We start from the raw sequence: 22867 nt of genomic DNA on the forward strand, positions 1-22867 counted from the left end.
CTTTTTATTCTGTGCGGAAGGTTTGTCACATGCGTTGAATTCTGCTGCAACCTCAGGTACTATCTCAGGGGTTACTGTTTGCAATGGTGCTCCAAGAGTTACTCTTCTATTATTTGCTGACGATAGCTTCCTATTTTTTAAAACAAATACCCATGAGGCTACTACTATAAAGGACATTCTTCGCAGGTATGAAGCTCTCTCTGGTCAGTCTATTAATCTGCAGAAATCTGGGATCTTATGTAGTACTAATGTAAGTACTGCTGTTAAGTCAAGTATTTCAAATATTCTGAATGTTTTCAATAATATTGAGAATAGCAGTTATTCGTTTGTGGGTAAATTAAAGAAGTCAGTCTTTAACTACTTGAAGGATAGAGTGTGGAATAAATTGAAGGGTGGAATGAGAAACTATTGTCGAAAGCTGGTAAGGCTATTATGATCAAGAGTGTTGCTCAAGCTATTCCCTCTTACTGCATGTCTTGCTTCCTTATTCCTAAAACTTTGTGTGAAGAAATTCAGCATATGTTAAATAATTTCTGGTGGAGCTCAAATTCTAGGGAGAAAAAAGGGATTAAGTGGCATAAATGGGAAGCTATGTGTATTCAGAAAGATAAAGGAGGAATGGGTTTTAAGAATCTCCATGGTTTTAACTTAGCTTTGTTAGGTTAACATTGTTGGAATTTCATGTCACACCCAAATACTTGGTTGCTAGACTTTACAAAGCTAGATATTTCCCTAATTGTCAGGCTGGTCAAGGTGCAGGTCCAAGCTACATTTGGGCAGGACTATGGAAGGCAAAGGAGGCTTTACGGGATGGTTTTCGTTGGGTCATAGGGGATGGTATGGAGGTGGGCATTTATAATGACAGGTGGTTGCGAGGGAAGGAGAATTTTATGGTGGAAAGAGGTTATGACCATGAGAATGCTGATGCTAAAGTTAGTACTCTCTTCTGTGCTGGTACTCGCACTTGGGATGTTCCCTTTATCAGGGGAATTTTCAATGAGGAAGATGCAGCAGCAATTTTGAATACCCCAGTTTCTAGTCGCCATTTGTGTGATAGAGTTGTCTGGCATGAAGCAAAAAATGGTATTTATAACACTAGAGATGGGTATCGTTATTGGTCTAGCCAAGATAATATGCACATAAATGTCCCGGTGTCTCAAGGATGGAGCAAAATTTGGAGATTGTTGGTTCCACATAAAGCTGGAGTGTTCCTGTGGCGTTTAGGACGTAATAATCTTCCAGTGAAAGAGGCTTTATCTCGTAAAGGTGTTGCTTTAGCTACTAATTGCCCGTTTTGTGATACGAGCACTGAGTCGGTTGAACATCTATTTTTTGACTGTCTTCTTGTCAAGAGTTGCTGGCAAGAAGGACAGATGGCTGTGTCGTTGTCAGAGGGTCAATCTATGTCATCCTGGTTGCTTGATATGTTAACTAGTAATACGCAGGATTGTTTAGTAAAGTTGGTGGCAATTCTGTGGAGTATTTGGTTCTTTAGGAACAAAAAAGGTGTGGGAAGGTAGGTTGGTAACAGCTCAAGTTGCAGTAGCCTGGGGTATTACAAGGATTTCTGAGTGGAGTCTTGCTAGGCAACAAGTGCAACGTGTAGCTCCTGTAACGTCTCTGCAAACAAACCAGGATCGTAGGTGGAAGAAACTAGTGACAGGGTGTTTCAAAATTAATGTAGATGCTGCTGTTCCTATCAATGATCACTTCTTCTCCATTGGCATGCTGATACGAGATAGCACAGGTAGTTTCATCCGGGGTAAGGTGTTGAAGTCTGCAGGTTCCATATCAGCTTTTGAAGCCTAAGGTAAAGGGTGTTTGGGAGGCTATATCTTGGATTGATTCCAGTGGCTTATCTAGTATTCAAATTGAAACCGACTCGCTTATGGCTGTGAATGCTATTACCAATGCAGATAGAAACTTCCTTGAAGTAGGAAATATAATTGAGGATTGCAAGGAGTGGCTCCTTGAAGTAGGAAATATGACGTAAAATAAGATATTTATTATTTTAAAGTTGTGAAAAGTGCAAAATTATTATGCTCGTAATTTATTTTCAATTTATTTATGGCTTATAAATATTACATTTTCATATTAATACAATTATACGTGCATGATATAATTTATTGAATTTTTATTTTTTAATATTGAGCATAAAATTGTTACAATTACTTGGATTAGAACCATTAAATACTAATTGTTGTTATTTAGCAAAAAAAAATTACTAATTGTTGTTACTTTATCAAAATTTATCATCTTTTAAATTGGTCTAGAATTTACTAATAGTCTTATAGTACAAAACTTAAGAGTCCTGAAGTTTGGACTTCAAATAAACAATAGTTTTGTAGCACCAAAAATATAACCATAGCAACCACAAATGTAGGTGGACACATGGTATACAAGGAAATCCCACACGTTGACACATTTTAGGTGACATCTGTACGTCCATACTGATCAGGTGGCAGGTGCTGTGCATTATAGTTTTTAAGCATAATTCTTTTGTAAGCAAAGTGAGTATTTTATTTGTGTAAAAAGTGGACAAATAGTTTTGGAGTTTTGGAGAGATGATGAATGGTTTAGGTGTTATATTCATGTTAGTGCTCTTACTTACTAGAGGTAGTGTTTGCTCGCCAACCCCCAATGAAAATAATCATGATCACCAGAGTGCTTTCGAGAGGGTTGAAGAAGGCCCAAAAGAAGGTGCTGATGGAAGTGTTGAATGAGTAAAGGAGGCGGCCAAGGGAGTAAATAGTAAGATTAAGGATGTATATAAGAAAACAAAGGAAGCTGATTTTGATACACCCAAGAGAGTAGTGGAGGATATTGAAAGAAACATTTCTACAGGGTTAGGGTCAGCTAAGGATTTTGTGCAAAGAGTTGTTAAGGGTGGCGTGCATAAAATAAAGGACGGGGAGGGAAAACAAGTTTATTCCAAGGACCTGAAGAATTATATGCTAGGAGTTTTCCATTTGCTTGCATTATCTACTGCTTTCGGAATGTCAATGTGGATGAGGTTTGTTTCGTGTTATATTTTAGGCGATGTTTTGCCAAGACAACAGTTTGCGATGGTGGAGACCAAGATGTATCCTGTTTACTTTGGGATCCAGGCATACTGTATTGGAACTATTTTCATAGCACATCTCTGGAGTCACGGGTCAAGGGTTTTTGCCAACTGGTTAGAGGTGTTTCATGCTCTCAACATCGTTTTAGCACTCTTAATGTCCATGGGAAAGTTGCTTTACTTAGAGCCTCTTGCTACAAGGGTAAGCACTGTGCATCTTTTATATAACCATGATAATGTTGTAAAAATAGTTTTCTCATCTACTGAGGAAGTATTATGATATTTGTAGGCATGTGCTCATATCATAATCACGAGTACACACATGTATGAATTACAACTTATGTGCTAATGACAAAATATTCTAAAGCTCTTTATAGGCAGAATACTTTTGATGATTGTAAATGGGATAATTGGATATTGTTCGTTCTATTTAGCTAGAAATAAATGAGCCAAGTTAACCTAGACCTTGGATTAATCATGTCTTTAAATGAAGTCTATCAAACCAACTAAAAAAGCTTAGTTCTTAAACCAAAACTTCAGTTCACAAAATATTGAATCTTGCATCATTGGACTAATTAGTTTCTTTCTAAATGGCCCAGACAAAATCTGAGAGACAAAAGTTGGAAAAGGATACAGGGAGAGGAAGAATTACAACTCAACCAAGCTCAGGAATAGCAGACCATGCTGGTGATCCAGTGTCTGCTACTACAGAAAGGCAGGAGGAAGCGGAAGGTGAAAGACAGACCTGTAGGTTGAGTGAGAAGTTAAAGACACTGAACAAGATCTCCTCACACCTTAATCTGATGACAATAATGTCACTTGCCGTGCATCTAGTGTACGTCGGCCAGATGATAAATGTGACCTGTGCCTAGCTCGTTAAGAATCTTGTTGTTCCTTAATGGGAGCAGGCCCCCAAGGTGGACAAGTACATGTCCAATTTTGCTGTCTTGGATATGTATGTTAGTGTATTGTACATATAAACATATCTATGTACTACTAGCATGAAGTTTGAGTACAAACTTCTAGTGTGTCGGGGATGTATGTTTAATGTTTTGTGTTTCAAGCACTACTAGTATGAGGTTTGAGTACAATGTGGTTAGTATGTGTTGTACTTGTGATGTAATGTTTGAATGACAATGTGGTTGTAATTATGTGTGAAATGTGCATTTCGCTTTAATGTGTCTTGACAATTTGTGCGTAACGAATAGATTTTTGGGGAAACGCATATGCATCTTGTTAATTGTTATGCCTTGCGAACAATTCGCTGCACAATTAGTATTTAGAGTTTGAGATTTTACATGTGACAATTTACAGATAGGACCTGGGAAAGGAAGGAATGAGAGGAAGTACTAACATTTCAGCTAAAAATACAGACCAGTTCTTCTACCTATATATTTCGGACAGCAAAAGTTTAATACAAAGTAAAATTATTACTTAGCATCTGAGCTTCAAGACAACCAAAGATAGTACTCCCCCTCGGTCCCTAAAAACGTTTTATATTTGTGTTGGACACGTTTGCCAATGCATATTTTTTATTGTTAATATCTTTAATTCCGTATTAGTATTAAATATAAAAATTTCATTGTATTAAAGTATTCATAAATACGAATCCAACAAGATCATTCATGACAATATTTGATCTTATAAATTAGACGTAAATTAGTAGTGAATCGCTTATTTATTATAATGTAAAAAGACAAAATGGGAAACGACAGAGGGAGTACTATATACAAATCGTCACTTAAGCCTGAGACCATCCTATCTTTGTCATTGCAGGAAAAAACATACTAACCAATATAGATATGATCGGTAGACAGTGACAATAGCAGTTTTAGTGTGAAAACACTCGAGGTACCATTATTAGTTTTGCCCAGTTTTTTAGCACACAATAATTATTCTCACATTATCAGAATTAACATTCCTGCCTAAGAAAGAGACTATAGATAATAGTCGGTGAAATTTGAAACAAAATATAGAATCAACCATTGGAGCCATGCCATGATGCTATTTTTTTGTGCTAAATTATAGCAATAGCTATACATATTTTACACCACCATTAGACATGCTCTTACGAGGTTATATAGGTATACATATATAATCAGCTGCATGCATATTACAAAATGAAACTGATAAGTGGGGATACATACCGGTGAACTTGCGAAGAGGAGAAGGTCTCTTTGCAGAATGAGAATTCCCATTTCGGCTTATACACGCAGAAACAGAAATATATGTGAACAGGCAGTTGAATACAAAGAGTTTCAAGAAATTGATTGCATAGTCAAGTAATAAATATATTTAATTGCATATATATATATACACATATATATATATATATATATAACAAAAATTTCAATGAAATCGAATGGAATAGTTGGGTTTGAATTTTGAAGTACAGAGGAGAAGAGTAGAAACAGTATCCGGAGAAAAGTGGAAATACAACTGTACGTATTAGTAAAATACTACCGTTCCTTTTCATTTGTTATTATTGTTTTTTAACGAATAAAAAACATATTTCTATAATTTTTTTAAAAAAATCTCTCAATAAAAATAAAATATTTAAATTTTTATACAGAAAAAAAGTTATATGACTATATTTTTTATTAATTTTAAAAAGCATGTCAGATATTTCTCAGAAACCATAACAAATGAAAAGAACGGAGGGAGTACTTCAAAATTTATAACCGTGACCCCGAGATTAAAAATTCAAAAAATTATATGTACATAATCCAATCTCATTATACGGATTGAAACTGAAATATTAATATAAAATATTGAATTAGTACTTGTAACAAATTGAATAATATATAATATATTAAGAATTCAAACTATTAATTGTACATAACTGATTTTCATAACCCGTGTGAAATACGAAATTAAAATATTAATATATAAATATTATTAAATCCCAAGTTTTGTTATGAAATTCCCCCGTATATATAATTCTCCACCCGTCAAAATTATATATAAAAGAGTTAAAATGATTTGGTCGTCAGTGTCATTTCATAATTAACATGTTGTGAGTAATGTTTGAGAGTAAAAAAAAGTTAAATTTGTTAATTTTAAAATGAGAAAAGCATGAAATTTTATGCAGAAAAATGTAAAAAGAAATAAAAATAAATATGAGTAACATAAATAAAATAAGTACCATATCCATTAATGAGATAAAAAAATTGATAAAAAAATAAAAAATTACAATAATATATATAAAGTATCCCGTACATATCACTAATATCATATAAATATCATATAGTGAGTAGCAAATTTGGTACTCTACTTTTAATACCAGGAAGACATGGTATAGATATGTCGGGAACAGATCGAGGGAACAGATCAATTTGTATCTTTTCACATAATGATTGCCTACTAATAAGTAATAACTTGAAAATATTTCTCAAATCTAATTGTATAAATGTGTCCTTAAAGCTATAGTAAGGGTTATTGTAATACCTAAATGATGTTACAATAAGCCCAAAAACAAGCTATAATAAGTCATAAGTGGGTTATTATAATACCTAAATGTGTTACAATAAGCTCAAAAACTGTTAAATTAGATTTATTATAACACCAAGGGCGTTACGTATAACACTACATTAAAAGCCCCAAATGTAGTGCACAATGAGTGATACAACAGGTGGGTCCCACAACCTATTGTAACAGTCTGATTTATCTGTTATAACACCATTTTTTTTAATTAAGCAAAACTAACATATGTAATATAACACTATATATAAACATAGATTACACTAGAATAGTCAAATGTAACAGTTATTTTACAAAATTTTCAAATACATACTCTATTTAAAGAATGATCCCATAATCAATAAAATATCAAATTTGCATACATGAGTCTCAATTTTTTGACCCAAACTATTAATTAACAGTCTCAATTCTCCAAAACATACCACCTACATAAGATTCTCATCTCTAACGCCAATAACTACAACATAACATCCAAGCTATCCTTGAATAAGAAAAAATTACTTTCCGACTATCCTGGATATGAAATTATCCAAAATAACCAGGCAGAGAAGCATTTTTGCCCTTCTACACTTTCCTAATCTGGATACAAAATAACCAGGCAGAGAGCTACTTGAGTGGCTCCTTTTTCCAAGCTCCATCAAAGCTTGATCTATCATCATGTGCTTTTCCTGCAACAGCATACAAAAACCTATGATTTTGAGTAAATTTTTATATAATTGACAGTGTATAATTTGATGCAAACCGGCTAAAAGAAAGTTACCAGCATATGCCCCCCAGATAATGCAACAATATCCTTGTCTGATAATCCCATCCGATAAAAGATGTCCCTTAGATGCGACGAGCCTATAAAAAAAATTACAAGGACATAAGACTTGCATAAATCGTAAACAAGTACATGGATAAGAGATGTAATCATGTAAACTTCTAATAAAGGGTCGCAACAGAATTCTTCACATAATTATGTTTTCACAGAACAATCAAATCACATCAAGTAGTTGAAACAACGATGGAAAGCAAACAAATAACAAGAGTTACAGAAAAGCCAAGAACAAAATCTGTGTATCCAGTTTTTAGACAATGCAAAACCAGATTGCAGATCAGCATGATCTTGACATGTAATATGGTAAATATACAGATAATGTAACCATGACTCTGGAGCATGTCCCATATTAAAATCATCTGATCAAATTAAAGCTAAGTTAAGATTTGAAAAATACGTTGAAACTACTTAATCCTCAACAGGCCCCTCTGGAGGCTCATAGCCATATGGATTCTTGCTAGCCCAATTCCACTGATCTCTGCACATGTCATCAATGTTAAATTTTGCCCTGCACCAAAAACCAATGTCACTTAGTAATACAATTTAAGATAACAACAGTAAACTTCTTATCTAATTATATAGTAAGATTGAACTACGATGTAGGAAATACACATCACAAGTGTCAAGTACTTCATGTCTCATTAATACAGTTATTTCAAGCCACTCATTTATCATTTAAAAAAAATATCCATAGACATAGCAGTGCATTCATTAAAACAAAGAAAACAATAACTCAACTTTATAGTACTAACTGCATTATCAATTAAAGTTTTATACTGAACAGGGTTGGCATAATAGCATAGCAAGCTGCATAATGCAAATCTCTCTCATTTGTCAAGTAAGTTCTTATTTTATACAACCACTTTCACAATAACTATAACATAGAATAGTTCTAAACTTCTAATAATTCTAATTTGTGCTACTTAAAGCTATATTTTATATAGTCAGGGCTAAGAAACAGTTTAAGCATTATTCATTATTCATTAATCTTGGTACGAGTACTAACTACACAAATATAACCGATGAAAGGGTTAGATCACACAAAATTTAATCCTTAAAATCTGCAGTCAAGCTGGAGAGCTCTGTCCCTTAAAATGCTCATTTAGAGAGTTTAACACCTGTTTTACAATACTTGATAATTTGCAGGTATGCCAGTATTGTCAAGAAATATGGATTCACATGTAATACGGAGAAAAATCATAGGAAAATGTCAACAGGCTTGATCAGAGCAAGCTCGCAGTCAGAAACAAATTTTTGTAGCATGACACTTTGGGTTCTCAGTAATTTTTTTGGACTTTCAGCACATAGGTTAATGACTATTTACCTCAGGTTCATGACTCCGAAATTCCGTCTTACAGAGAAATTTTGGATTTCTATTGTTTGAATAATCAACCATCTCTGTATCCCTTCGACATCCGTCTTGCTGCACTCCAATTTTAAATTTATTTACATATTTAAAATAAAAAATATGTAGCAAGGGAATTCGAAATTTTCAGATTCATAAGCCAATTTCTAAACAAAATTCTGACCTCTTTTGTGTCTGTCCTTTCAAATAAGACCACTCTACCACCACGGTCACAAGTAGCCAGATGGTTACCAAATTTATCAAACTCAATAGCCGATATAATATCAACTGCAAAGTAAAAGATAGAGATCATCATACTTCAACAACAACGCAATCAAAGAAAGAAAACTACAAAATAAATACTTGAACTATTATGAATTATATTAAATTGCAATCAAAGAATAGATTTAAAGATGTTGACAATTGATCTAGTCCATAGCCAAACTAATCACAAGTAAATTATAAAAGTATATATTTTTTCTTGCTTGATTTCTTTTATTTCTTCAGATTATAAAAGATTGTTTGGTTCCCTGGATAAAGATATTGCACGGCATGTGTAGGGAATCCGAAGAAGGCGTGGAACAATTTCATTTGCTTTTCATGTAACATTCCTTTTATTCTAGCACAAAAGAAATCACTAACAAATAAAATAACAGGATATATAACACTCCAAATTTATCATCAGCTAGGAGGATACATGTCTTTCTTTTACATCCCACACCATTGTCAAATTTAATATTACCAACACAAGAGGAGCTCTACCTCAAAGTTATAAAATTTATCGGCTGTTTTCTTATCGCCGTCAAATTTTTTACTCCCTCTGTTTTTTCTTATTTGTAGCTTTGACTTTTGCACGTATTTCAATGTAGTTTGACTGGCTAGTTAGAAATATGATTTTAAAAATTTTCTTTTTGTGAATTAAAATATAAGTTGTCTACTTTTATTTACAAAAAGAAAATTTTATAAATGATAATTTTAACTAACCGGTCAAAGGACATTGAAATGTGTGCAAAAGTCAAAGCGACAAATAAAAAAAACAGAGGGAGTATATCTTCTCATCATAATAAGTGTAATAAAAGAACAATAAAGTAACTCAGAAACAAGCTTGATACAAAAGAAACCTAAAACAGTTAACTAGGTACCTGTGGCTTCATTCCTGTAAGCTCATCTTGAAGCCTAATATAGAGGTTGAGATCATAAACTATTTAGGAAGAAACATAAATCATTAAAAAACATATTACTTATATCAGACTTAACCTTAAATAAACATCAAAGGCAGTTACTCACAAGTAAAATAAGAAGCGGGTACCACAACTTAGTGGTTGATTAACAAGCTAATTCCCACACATAAGCTCCAATCCAAAACTTGAAGCACCTACAAAATTGAAAACAAATTAATTTACAGAGAAATTAATTAAAACCCCATTGTTTACAAAATTAAAAAACCCAGATTAATTATTAGGTGAAACTCTTTTGGAAACAATTTCAATCACTAATAATCTCAAACCTAACCCTAGAATTAAAGTAGTAAAATTGATAATTCATATCTCGTAAATGTTACAAATGCAACAAGAAATATAAGCTAGATCTACTTTATTTTGGGTTTTCATTAAAAGACAAAAATGAAAGAAATTACAAGAATTAAATTGATCTTCAAGTTACTGAATACAAGGGATGGTGGCCTGGTAATATAGCCGGTACAAACAAACAAACAGCTGTCCTTATCCTAGTGGGTTTGTTAAGATGGTTGGCGTTTACCTCGTATAAGCGAAAACGACACCGTCCTAACTAACATAAATAACGACATCATTTTGTAATATAAGTTCCCGCCCTTCCCAGCACTTGAATTAGAACACTTCAAACTGTAACAATGCCCACTTCATTTTAACATCCTTGTCCTCAAGGATGAAAATCTGGATATTTCTTGATGAACTGGTCCCATTTCTCCCATGTAGCTTCATTAGGCGTGCCATTCTCCCACTGCACTTGTATCATTGTGACAGGCTGGTTTTCCCTCTTGATCAACTTCCTGTTGAGCACTGCCACTGGTTGAGGAGCCAAGCTACCATCATCATCCATTCCTGGTAGAGACGTTTGTAAAGTTGATCCTGTACCTATCCTTTTCTTCAATTGAGAAATATGAAACACATTATGTAGTTTAGCTCCAGCTGGTAAGGCCAGTTTGTATGCAACATTACCCACCCTTTCAACTATTGGATAAGGCCCATAATACTTCGCAGATAGTTTGTGATTCCTTCTACTAACAAGAGAATGCTGTCTATAAGGCTGTAGTTTTAAGAATGCTTCATCACCAACCTGAAATTCCCTATATGTTCTCCCTTTATCAGCATACCACTTCATTCTTTCCTGTGCCTTTACCAGATTTTCCTTTATCAGCAATTGTGTCTCTCTTCTCCTCTGTAGCATTCCGTCGACTGTGGCTTCCTTAGTTCTAACATATTGATAGTTTATTGAAGGTGGAGGAGTAGAGTACAAGGCTTCGTAGGGAGACATTCCTAGTGCACTGTGATGGTTGGTATTGTACCACCATTCTGCTAGATGTAACCAATTTACCCAATCTGCAGGTCTTTGTCCAGTCATACAATGCAAGTACATTTCTATACATTGATTAACACGTTCTGTTTGACCATCAGTTTGTGGATGGTAAGCAGAATTCAACCTTAGTTGTGTGCCCATAGCCTTGAAAATTTTCTTCCAAAATTGACTGACAAACACTGGATCACGATATGATATGATAGCCTTAGGAATGCTGTGTAGCTTGACCACCGAATTCATCATTTCAAAAGCTACTGAATGTGCAAAATAGGGATGGTGTAATGCCATTAGGTGGCTATATTTGGTCAATTTATCAACAACCACCAAGATTACACTTTTCCCTTGGGACTTAGGAAGGCCTTCGATAAAATCCATTGAAATTACTTCCCATGAGTGATCTGGTATAGCTATAGGCTGGAGTAGCCCCGGAGAACGGATGTGTTCAGGCTTGTTTCTTTGACAAACCTCACATTCTCGAATGAATTTGGTTATATCCACCCTCATAGTTGGCCAGTAAAAGGTTCTTTCTGCTCTTTTTATTGTAGCAGCAGTACCCGAGTGTCCTCCCTCTGCGTTTGAATGGATAGCTGCACATATATCTGATCTCAGTTGAGTGCCGGTACCCACAAAGTACCTTCCTTCCTTCTTTAAATCTCCATTAACCAATGAATATCCCTCATTATTTACTGGATTAATCAGCAATTTAGCCATCAACTCTTGAGCAAAGCTATCATTGTTCAAACTGTCCTGCAGTTCCAGTTTCCACGCAGGAACTTCCACATATAACACTGTACTGAGCTCAGAATCCTCAAATACCCTTGAAAGCGCATCTGCTGCATGATTATCTTTACCTTTCTTGTATTGGATGGTATAGTCAAATCCAATCAGCTTAGACAACCATCTCTGTTGCAAGCTAGTAGAGATCCTTTGCTCCATGATATGTTTTAGTGCTTCTTGATCCGTCTTGACGATGAAGGTGTTTCCTAATAGGTATGAACGCCATTTTTGAGTAGCCATGATGATGGCCAGCAGTTCCTTCTCGTAAGTAGAAAACCCCAAATGTTTGGTGCTTAATGCCTTGCTTAGGTAAGCAATAGGCCTCCCATCTTGCATCATAACTGCACCAACCCCATTCTTGCAAGCGTCAGTTTCGATCGTCAATGGTTTAGTAAAGTCAGGGAGAGCTAACACAGGGGTCTTGGTTATGATTTCTTTTAATCTGTTAAATGCTCTTTCTGCTTCTTCATCCCACTTGAAATTACCCTTCTTAAGCAGATGGGTTAACGGTCTGCTAATTATACCATAGTGCTGCACAAAACGTCTGTAATAGCCTGTTAAACCCAGAAATCCCCTCAAGCCTTTAATAGTCCTTGGCCTTGGCCAATTGATCATTGCAGAGATTTTACTATCATCAGCAGAGACTCCTTTATGAGAGATGATATGACCCAAATATTCAATTTGCTGTTGTGCAATGACACACTTACTTCTTTTAACCAACAATTTATGAGCTCTCAGCACATCAAAGACTTGTCGTAAGTGAGATAAATGCTCCTGCTCAGTAGCACTATAGATGAGAATGTCATCAAAAAAGACAAGCACAAGATTCCTCAGAAATTTGTCAAATATTTCATTCATAAGCGACTGGAAAGATGCAGGTGCGTTGGTGAGCCCAAACGGCATCACCATGAACTCGTAGTGACCACTATGAGTCTTGAAGGCCGTCTTGAAGATGTCAGCTTCGTTCACCCTGATTTGATGATAGCCGCTTCTCAAATCTAACTTGGTATAGATTTTACTTCCTTTAAGTTCTGCTAGCAGTTCCTCGATTATCGGAATCGGGAACTTGTTCTTGATAGTAATTGCATTGAGGGCTCTATAATCAATGACAAGTCGCCATGAGTTGTCCTTTTTTCTTACTAGCAGCATCGGTGAAGCAAACGGCGATGTACTGTTCCGTATTACTCCAGCAGCTAACATTTCCTTGGTAATCTTTTCAATTTCCTCCTTATGAGCTATTGGACATCTGTAAGGTCTAGCTGAGATTGGTTGGCTGTCAGGCTTCAAAGGTATGCTGTGATCGTGTGATCTTGGTGGAGGCAGTTCTTGTGGTATTGCAAATATATCAGCATACTGTTGAAGCAATTCTTGATATTCAGGTGCTACTTCCTCCATTCCTTCATGTTCTCCATTAATTGCAGTGAGTTGCACCAAGAAATATGCTTCTTCTTGATGGAACTTTGTTTGTTCCTCAGCATCCGGAATCAATTGAATAGTGGGTGATTTAGAATCCTGCTGCAATTTGATTTTCTGATTCTTCCAGTTGATCAGTATACTATGGTCTTTATAGTCAAATGTGACAGGACTAACCAAAGTCATCCATTTGACGCCAAGGATAATATCATAACCACCCAGTGGAATGACATTCATTTCACTTGTAAATGTGTGATTTGACATCTGCCACTTAACTTCATCAAGCACAGTTGAGCACCCTATCCTTTCACCATTAGCTACTGTAATGTCAAATGCATTGCAAGGACTAGTAGTCAATTGTAATTGTTTCACGAGGGCTTGTGAGATGAAATTATGGGTTGATCCGCTATCAACCAAGATAGACACACTCCTTCCCTTGATAACCCCCTGTAGCTTTAATGTACAGTTCCCAGTAGAGCCTTTCATGGCTTGTAGTGAAATTTTAGCTGTAGTAGCCTGTTCAGGTGTACACATTTCATCTTCCTCCCAAATAATTGCTAACTCCTCCTTGTTGGAAGGGTCCTCCTGATCATCCCCCATCATAACAAATATTTTCTTCTTTCTGCAATTGTGCCCTGGTTCGAATTTCATATCACTATAAAAACACAAGCCTTTAGACTTCCTCTCATTGATCTCAGCTAATGACAATCTTCTGTAACCTTCTGAATTTCTAATCGTAGTAGCAGGCTTATCTCCAATATTCTTCAAGGGACCAGCACCTTGAGATGGCATATAATTGTTGGGTTTGCTGGCAGATTGTGAAGCCTTATACCTCCTATCCAATACAGCAAGGTAGTGCTCTTGACCTCGTGCCCTGTCTCTAGCCTCCTGCAATGACTGTGGTTTATTTGAGTACAAGGACTGTGAGATCTCCTCCTTCAAGCCACTGATGAAATTATCAATGTAGTAAGACTCACGGTGAAAGCCTTCTTGTAGCATCACATAGTTTCTCAATTCATCGAATCTATTAATATACTCATCCACGAAGCCTCTTTGTACCAATTTGTTGAATTGACCAACTATATTCTCATATCCACTCTTGGAGAAACGCTGACAGACCAACCTAGAGAACTCAGGCCATAGGAGATTGGTCTTTTCCTCTTCGATGGTTCTGTACCAAATATCTGCATCTCCTTCCATGTGGAGTGTCGCACAAAAGACTCTGGCCCTTAAATCAGGTGTTGGAATAAGCTGGAAGTATTTCTCACATTTTGTGAGCCATCCTCTAGGATCATGACCGCTGAATCTGGGAAAATCAAATTTTGGGGTTTTAATAGTGGGGTTGGTGTTTATAGGTCTTTGAAACCCTTGGTCTTGCTGGTTCCAGGTTGGAACTTGTTGAAAGTAGGTTGTTATGGAGGGTTGGGGTACAGGGGTATGGAATGAAGGAATTGGAGTTGTGACTGTGGGTTGGGTGGTGTGAAGATATAAGGGTGGGGAAAAAGGGTTTAAGGTTGTATGAAAGTATGGAGGCATGAGAGATGGGTTGATGGTGTTAGTAGAAGAAATGTGGGAGTGAGGGTTGTAATGTGGATGTCCAGTATGTATACCGTGAGGCAAGGTGAACATTCCAAAATCTGGGGTAGTGTGTGCTACAGATCTAATATTGAGGTCAAAAGGAGGGTTTAATCCAGGTGGTGGCCTCTGTATCCTCATAGTAGAATCAACATCATGAATACGCAATGATTCATTAGCTATAGCATAATTAGTGGGGGTAGAGCAGGAGAGATTTACCACTTTAGAGGTCTGGTGTTATTTATTTGAGCTACTACCTTCAAAAGATTGTTGTTTGCCAGCTGCTTGGAGCTTCATCATCTCCATTAGCTCTAAGATGCTGTTCTTGATATCTTTGTTCTCTGCTGAAAATTGTTCCCTCATCTGCTGTAGTTGTTCCGAAGCGGAGCTTTGAAATTCTTCCACTACTCCCATCTTATCTACCAATGCCGTTATAGCTTGGTCATAGTGCTGCAGGGTGTTCTTTTCTGCCATTAATTTGCCAAGGAAGGAGAGGCTCTGATACCAAATTGTTACAAATGCAACAAGAAATAAGCTAGATCTACTTTGTTTTGGGTTTTTATTAAAAGACAAAAATGAAAGAAATTACAAGAATTAAATTGATCTTCAAGTTACTGAATACAAGGGATGGTGGCATGGTAATATAGCCGGTACAAACAAACAAACAGTTGTCCTTATCCTAGTGGGTTTGTTAAGATGGTTGGCGTTTACCTCGTATAAGTGAAAATGACACCGTCCTAACTAACATAAATAACGACATCATTTTATAATATAAGTTCCCGCCCTTCCCAGCACTTGAATTAGAACACTTCAAACTGTAACAGTAAACCAAAGACATAGAGTTCTTAATTTGTACCGAGAGTTTGAATTATACCAAGTCAAAGAAGAAGAACATAAAGCACGATGTAAACTAGAGAACTAGAGAGAAGCAACCAAATACTAATAAGGAGCACAAATACGTATAAAGTGAGGACATAACGTTTCAGAGAAAAGAGACTAAGGCTCCGTTTGGGATTGCTGAATTGCTGTGCTGTGAGAAAAAGTGCCGGTGGAAAAAGTGCTTTCAGGAAAATTAGATGACTGTTTGTTTTTTTTTAATTTATGCATATTTTGAGATATAATATATAAAAATAATATTTTTAAGAAGGTTTGATAGTGAAACTGATAGCTAATTCCTGCAAAAGCTGAAAATAGTTTTTTTCAAAAGCATGGGGACAGGCTTTTGCTAACCGCAGCTTTTAGACCAAAAGCGCTTTTTCAGACAGTAGCTTTTAGAATTTACCAAACACTTTCTGACCGCTTTTCAGCAAAAAGCTGCTGTAGCTGTCTTCAACAGCAATACCAAACGGAACCTAAATCATTAATTGAGTGAGCGAAAGAGACCCTAATCGCCATAAATGAAAAAGAAATAAAGAGGCTAAGGGTGTTATTGAGAGGGGGACACAAGATAAGGTCCGGAAGTATGAACAAGGGCATGAGACATTTAGCCTAATTTTTGATTAGGGGGAACTTTTATCGCCTCTCAAAATTTAACCTAATAAATTGTGTAAATCTAACTGTTCATTTTATTTTATATTTATAAATATTAATAAAAAAAAATTAATTTTTTTTTTAAAAAAATTAACATAAATTAAAAATATGATATAATATTTATTATGTTTAAAATAATATATTTAACTTTTATCTATATTATCAAGTTTAGTAATTTATTTTGAATTAAATTTTATAATATATATATATATATATATGTATGGAATATATTTTTTAATATATGTATAAATACTTTTTTGTTTTTTAAATATTATTAGACCAATAATTCTAATTCAATACTTATATACAATAGTTATTATATGAGCAAACAAAATTAATATGTAATATTTTACGTTACGTAAAAAACTTAAATGTGAAGGTATATTTTTTATAATATTATAATAATATTATATATAATAATATAGCATAATATATCATCCTTCAATAATATAATATTAAAATTTTATAATCTAAAATTTATTATATATATAAAATTTTAATACTAGTTTAATGATAATATTTGTACTTTAGTATTTTTAAAAATTAAAAAGTAACTAATGTAACACCATGTGCTGGTGTTATATGTTGTGCAACGCTGACATTTCTGTGCAACACTAGCTTTATAGCTATTGTAACACTAATTGAGAGATGTTACAATAGGACAATAACTTCTTAGCTAATGTAACGCTACTTGTAACACTTACATTATAATAGTCCACTTATGGCGTAGTGCTATTATGGCTCTCACCATATGTGCGAGTCGTTAGCCTCTCACGATAAAACGAGAAAACATCGATGTTACGCGAACAACACTTTGGCGAACTAGAACGGAGCAAGAAACTATCACTGGAACAAAGAGATGATAAGGTTTGTATTTTGGAGGCGGTTGTGTTTTGTATATCGAAAAATCAATAATCCTAAGTCTGATACGATGTTATATAGGCTCGAGGAAATGCGTGGGCTACTCCACGCGTAATTAATTAAAACGTGTTAATTAATCAGTCGGTTAATAAATCAAATATGTAATTGAATCAGATTATTATCATGTAAAATCAATTATAATAATTCGTAGTCAAAGCGAATTAAAATTTTAAAATCCCAAGCCCAATGGAAATTAAACTTAGCAAAACTAGTTCGTGATTATTCAGGAAAATTTTCTGCTACATTCGTGTCCGCACGTCACACACACGGGCAAGCTCGAAGGCTTTGCAAGCCTCAGATTGCCCCTTAAAAACCCCATATTTGCACTCCCCTGCGCTCGCACGTAGGTGTTGGAGCAATACATAAGTAACACATTTGAATACTATATAAGTATTTTGTTATACAAAACTATGTATGCTCCTTTGCAAATATCAATGTGGGACTTTCACTTCTTCCACATATTTTTACTATTAAGAGACTAATTTTGGATGACCATATTTCATCCATCTCTAAGTCGTTTTGAGTGATTCAAAGTGGCTCTCGGAAAGCTCTCTCGGAGGAGAACGCATTGCAAGTGTCACTTATTGCGCGCACACAACATCGCCCACTCAAATTATGACTTGATAATGTGGAACTACTAACCACATTTTCCAACAATCCCTCCACATGGATGAGATTTACATTTCAGGAGCACACACCAGACAGATAGACACGGAGTTTGACTTGGTGATAGTTTCTTCGATCATATATAACATACGATAGGTAGAGAATGCTCTGTGAACCTTCACTCGAATAAGCATACCGACTTTACTGGTAGACAATAGACGTGCTTGTCCTTGAACTGTTCGACCGTTTGTGTAAACAATGATATACTTATCACTATATCTTTTCTGACTCATTCAGTTCTCATGAGTATGTCCATTTTGGCCATTAAACATCATCCTGGTCTACAGGAGTTTTAAAAGAATTATGCCTTGAAATTCTTCTTTGAGCGGCCCCACTTCTCTCCCACATACGTGATCTATCTTATAGAGTAACTTGTGTTTACTCAACTGAATTCCATGCATTCACTTCTGAACTCCATATATTCGCCAAAAGATCATTAAAAGCTCAAAAGCTTAACCTCGTATCATACTGGTCTCACTTTTTCCTCATCATAGGAACGGGCCAGGGTTTCCCCCACAGTGATTTGGTTATCATGATTTAGTTGGCCCATTGAACCAAGTTCTTGGGATCTCCAGTCAGCATTGATTGGGTGTCCACCATGACACTGTTAAGCAATAGGCTTAAGGCCCATCCCTCTCGATGTCTCAACCACTTCTCTTGATAACCCTTTGGTTAGCGGATCCACGATATTATCCTTTGGCGGTATATTGTCAATAATAATAATTATTACTATTGTTTAATGGAACTATATCGTCGTATGTGCTGAGACTTTCCATTATACATCATGCTCTATCAATAGCGAATTGACTGTCACAGTGTATCCCTATAGTCGTCATAGGCTTTGGCCATCTTGGAATATCCTCTAAAAATTGGCATAGATATTCAACCTCTTCAGCACATTTATCTTGTGTCACAAACTCAGCTTCCATCATGGAATGAATTATCATAGTTTTCTTTGAGGATTTCCATGAAATTTCCGCGCTAGCTAGTGTAAACATATAGCCGCTCGTAGACTTTAGGGCCTTCTTTCTAGATATCAAGTTCGCTTCAGTATATCCCTCTAATAATGTTGGATATCTGCCATAGTGCAGTCCATAGTCTCGAGTTCCTCTCAAGTACCTCAGTACCCTTACTTGTAAAGCTACTCAACTTGTTGATTGAGTATGCAATGTCTGGTCTTCTACAACTCATTAGGTACATCAGACTCCTATTTATCCTCGAGTATCTCAACTGGGAAATCGCTATACCTTTGTTCTTGGATAGATGTAAAGTCATATCCACAGGTGTCCTAACTTTCTCAAAGTCATCCTTAAGAAACTTCTCAAGGATCTTGTCAACATAATGAGGTTGACTCAATGTGAGTCCCTCTGATGTTCTAGAAATTTGGATTATCATTAATGTTAAATCTTACCTTTATGTCCTTTGTAGATTTGATCACTTTATCATTGCTTCAGGCAATAAGTAGATCGTCTACATACAATGTCATCATGACATAACCATTGTCATTATCCTTAACATAACTTATCTCGTTATCCTTGTAATAGGCACATCTATCACATTCATTGATCTTGAAGTCATTGGCCAGCACGACTTCATCAAATTTCTCATGCCATTTCATAAGCGCTTGCTTCAAGCCATACAGTGACTTCACTAGTCTACAGACCTTCCTTTCTTTTACAGGGACAATGAACCCTTCAGGTTATTTCATATAGATTTCCTCATCTATATCTTCATTTAGGAAAGCTGTTTTCATATTCATTTAATGTACTTCAAAATTTTGAACTGTAGCGATAACAAACATCATCCTTATAGACGTTATTCTCGTTACTGGGGAATATGTGTCAAAGTAATAAAGAACTTTATGTTGCTTGTATCCTTTAATTACAAGTCTTGCCTTGTACTTATCGATAGTACCATCAGTTTTCAACTTCTTCTTGAAAACCCACCTGTTGTCTAACGGTTTACAACCATTTGGTAAATCAACTAATTCCCAAGTATGATTCTGCAGAATTGAATCAACTTTATTTTTAATGGACTCTTTCCACATGGGGCCATCAGGTGAGGTAACCACTTTCTTATAGGTTTTTAGGTCACCTTCCTCGAGTAAATAGGTCATAAAGTCAGACCCGTAGGATTTCTCCGTACGTTGTCTTTTGCTCCTTCTCACTACCCCTACATTCTCGTCCTCACTTTCTTCACTCTCATTATTGTCATCTATAGACTCATGAGCTCGTTTAGACGTTGTAGAAGGTTCATTTTCTGGATTACAAGGAAACATCATCTCAAAGAATGAGGCATTCCTAGATTCCATAATCGTATTCTTCTGAATTTCAGGAATATTGGAATCATACATGAGAAATCGATATGCAGTGCTATGTAATGGATATCCGATGAAGATACAATTCACAGTCTTTGGACCAATCTTCACTTTCTTAGGTGTGGGGATCAGTACCTTTTCCAGGCACCCCCACACTTTCAGTTGTGGGTAACTTGGTTTCTTTTTCTTCCATATTACATAAGGACTTACATCTTTATTCTTGAGTATTAGTAATATTTAAAATATTATTCGCGCTTAAGATGGCTTCCCCCCAAATCGACTACGAAATTCCAGAGCTTAACAACATCGCATTCATCATCTCTTTGAGAGTGCGATTCTTCCTATCAGCCACTCCAGTTGACTGAGGGGAGTATGGTGCAGTGACCTCATGGATTATACCATGTTGTGAACAGAATTCCCCAAAGGGTTCAACATATTCATCTCAGTTTATTGTGTCTCAACTTCTTCCTTATAGATTTTAAATTTATCTATAGCTTCGTCTGTGCTTTTCAGCAAATATACATAACAGTTTTTTGTACAATCATCTATGAATATAATAAAATACTTGTTTTCTCCTCTTTTTGGAGCAAATTTTAAATCACATATATCGCTATGTATTAGGTATAACACTTTGGTGTTCTTTCCACACGTTTAAATGACGATCTCGTTAATTTTGCCTCAACACAAGTCTCACACTTATGTTTTGAATCAATTGCTAATTTTGGTATGTATTATTTTACACACAACCTTCGTAAAGTGTCATAATTAATATGTCCTAATCTAGCATGCCATAAATTAGGAGAATCGAGTAGGTAAGCAGAAGAATTCTTCATTTTATTATCGTCCTTAATGGACAAAACATTGAGCTTAAAAAACCCATCGGTTACATAACCCTTGCCTACAAACATACCACTCTTAGACAACATAACTTTATCTGACTCAATTACAATACACAATCCGTGCTTATTCAATAAAGAACCAGACACAGGGTTCTTGCGAATATTAGGCATATATAGTTCATTCTTCAAAGTCAGATTCTTCCCAGAGGTCATCTTCAGAATCACCGTGCCTTCATATTCAATGGTAGAAGTAGCTGAATTCCCCATATAAAGCTTCTCACCGGCATCGAAAGCTTTGAGATAAGAGAAAATCGCCTTGTCTGAGCAAACATGCCTAGTAGCACCAGTATTAATCCACCACACATGCGGATTAGAGCCGACCAGGTTCACTTCAGAGACCCTAGCACAGAGGTCAATATCACCCATCTCCTTGGAGATATGATCGACCATGTTTGCTTCTTTCTTCTTTTTGGCCTTTTTGGGCTTCTTGCAATCATAAGACCTATGACCCACTTTATCACAGTTATAGCACTTCCCTTGAAATTTTAACTTTGAAATCCCTCCCTTGGGTGCCAGTTTTTCCCCTTTACCAGAAGTGGTCTTCTTGGGCTTGGAGCTTTCAACATGCTCCACCATATTTGCCTTCTCAATTGCAACATTCATTTTCTTCTCAGATCCTCTATTTATCTTCTTCAATACGAAGTCTGAAAATCAGATCCTCCATTGTCATCTCCTTTCGCTTGTGCTTAAGGTAGTTCTTCAACATTTTCCATGAAGGTGGCAGCTTTTCAATCACAGCGGAAACTTGGAAAGATTCACTAATGACCATTCCCTCAACATGAATTTCATGAATGATCACCTGCAATTCTTGCATCTGACTGACCACAGTCTTATAATCTGCCATCTTATAGTCAACAAAATGGCCAACAATCAACTTATTTGCCCCAATGTCCACGGTTTTATACTTATGGTCAAGTGACTCCTATAAGGCCTTAGCTGTTGGCTTCGAGCTATACACATTATACAACGAGTCAGCCAAATAATTTAGGACATAATTCTGACATATATAATCGGAGTGCTTAAGAGATTCCACATCATATAGAGTCTGCGTGTTGCTCTAACCAGTGAGCAATAGTACCTCTTCCTTCAGGAAGCGATCTAGATGCAATGTGGTCTGATAAAAATGCATCTTTTACTACCAGTGTTTAGAGATCGTTCCATTGAACTTCTCGGGTTTATCAGCGTGTGTAGCAAGCACAATTGGCATAACAGGTGCAACATGAACCACATGTGTGACAGTCGAAACGTGCGTCTGTATTGCAGGTGTATGTACATCAATAGGTACCGCATGTACAATCGGAGGAATGAATCCTCCCAACGTCTATCCAAAAGGCACACTAAACTGTCCAATGATAGTATGTCCCTCAGACACATATCCCGAAGGCACATGTCCAACAAGTGTCTGACCCCTGTCAGAGACTGCAGTCTGTGCATTTGGGTCAGGCGCCTGCTGGTGAACCCCATCAGATCCAAAAATATGTGCGTTGGATCAGCTGCCATGTTCATC

General features: G+C 35.9%; 3 protein-coding genes across 4 annotated transcripts; 1 reads left to right on the plus strand and 2 right to left on the minus strand.

The window, feature by feature from the left end:
* The first annotated feature begins 2593 nt into the window (after nucleotides 1–2593).
* On the plus strand, nucleotides 2594–4187 carry LOC141710827 (uncharacterized). Its single transcript, XM_074513347.1, has 2 exons — nucleotides 2594–3263; nucleotides 3661–4187. Exons 1-2 carry the CDS (start codon nucleotides 2952–2954, stop codon nucleotides 3931–3933), a joined length of 585 nt encoding a protein of 194 aa, XP_074369448.1. The 5' UTR covers nucleotides 2594–2951; the 3' UTR covers nucleotides 3934–4187.
* A 2649-nt stretch (nucleotides 4188–6836) lies between these two features.
* LOC141710828 (uncharacterized) lies at nucleotides 6837–10289 on the minus strand. Of its 2 annotated transcripts, none has more exons than XM_074513349.1 (7): nucleotides 9994–10289; nucleotides 9849–9882; nucleotides 8891–8994; nucleotides 8686–8784; nucleotides 7759–7869; nucleotides 7302–7384; nucleotides 6837–7209 (listed from the first exon to the last, which is right to left on the minus strand). In XM_074513349.1, exons 2-5 carry the CDS (start codon nucleotides 9858–9860, stop codon nucleotides 7770–7772), a joined length of 315 nt encoding a protein of 104 aa, XP_074369450.1. In that variant the 5' UTR covers nucleotides 9861–9882; nucleotides 9994–10289; the 3' UTR covers nucleotides 6837–7209; nucleotides 7302–7384; nucleotides 7759–7769. The 2 variants fall into 2 exon arrangements, with proteins under 2 accessions (XP_074369450.1, XP_074369449.1); XM_074513348.1 differs by having other exon boundaries at nucleotides 9849–9907.
* A 9305-nt stretch (nucleotides 10290–19594) lies between these two features.
* Nucleotides 19595–21726, minus strand: LOC141714461 (uncharacterized). The gene is made up of 3 exons (XM_074517980.1): nucleotides 21251–21726; nucleotides 20059–20516; nucleotides 19595–19836 (listed from the first exon to the last, which is right to left on the minus strand). The coding sequence occupies exons 1-3, from the start codon at nucleotides 21724–21726 to the stop codon at nucleotides 19595–19597; spliced, it is 1176 nt and encodes a 391-aa protein (XP_074374081.1).
* Between the last annotated feature and the right edge of the window lie 1141 nt (nucleotides 21727–22867).

The sequence above is a fragment of the Apium graveolens genome, chromosome 3 (assembly GCF_009905375.1).
Source record: "Apium graveolens cultivar Ventura chromosome 3, ASM990537v1, whole genome shotgun sequence".
NCBI classification, from domain to species: domain Eukaryota; kingdom Viridiplantae; phylum Streptophyta; class Magnoliopsida; order Apiales; family Apiaceae; genus Apium; species Apium graveolens.

Coding starts and splice junctions, on each gene's coding strand:
- LOC141710827 (XM_074513347.1), top strand. CDS start 2,952: ATGCTAGGAGTTTTCCATTTGCTTGCATTATCTACTGCTTTCGGAATG. Junction 3,264..3,660: donor TAGAGCCTCTTGCTACAAGG/GTAAGCACTGTG, acceptor TAAATGGCCCAG/ACAAAATCTGAGAGACAAAA.
- LOC141710828 (XM_074513349.1), bottom strand. Junction 8,785..8,890: donor AAAGGACAGACACAAAAGAG/GTCAGAATTTTG, acceptor ATTGGAGTGCAG/CAAGACGGATGTCGAAGGGA. Junction 7,870..8,685: donor TTCGGAGTCATGAACCTGAG/GTAAATAGTCAT, acceptor TTTTTGGTGCAG/GGCAAAATTTAACATTGATG.
- LOC141714461 (XM_074517980.1), bottom strand. CDS start 21,726: ATGGGTGATATTGACCTCTGTGCTAGGGTCTCTGAAGTGAACCTGGTC. Junction 20,517..21,250: donor CTCGATTCTCCTAATTTATG/GCATGCTAGATT, acceptor TCCATTACATAG/CACTGCATATCGATTTCTCA. Junction 19,837..20,058: donor GAAGAAGTTGAAAACTGATG/GTACTATCGATA, acceptor AATAACCTGAAG/GGTTCATTGTCCCTGTAAAA.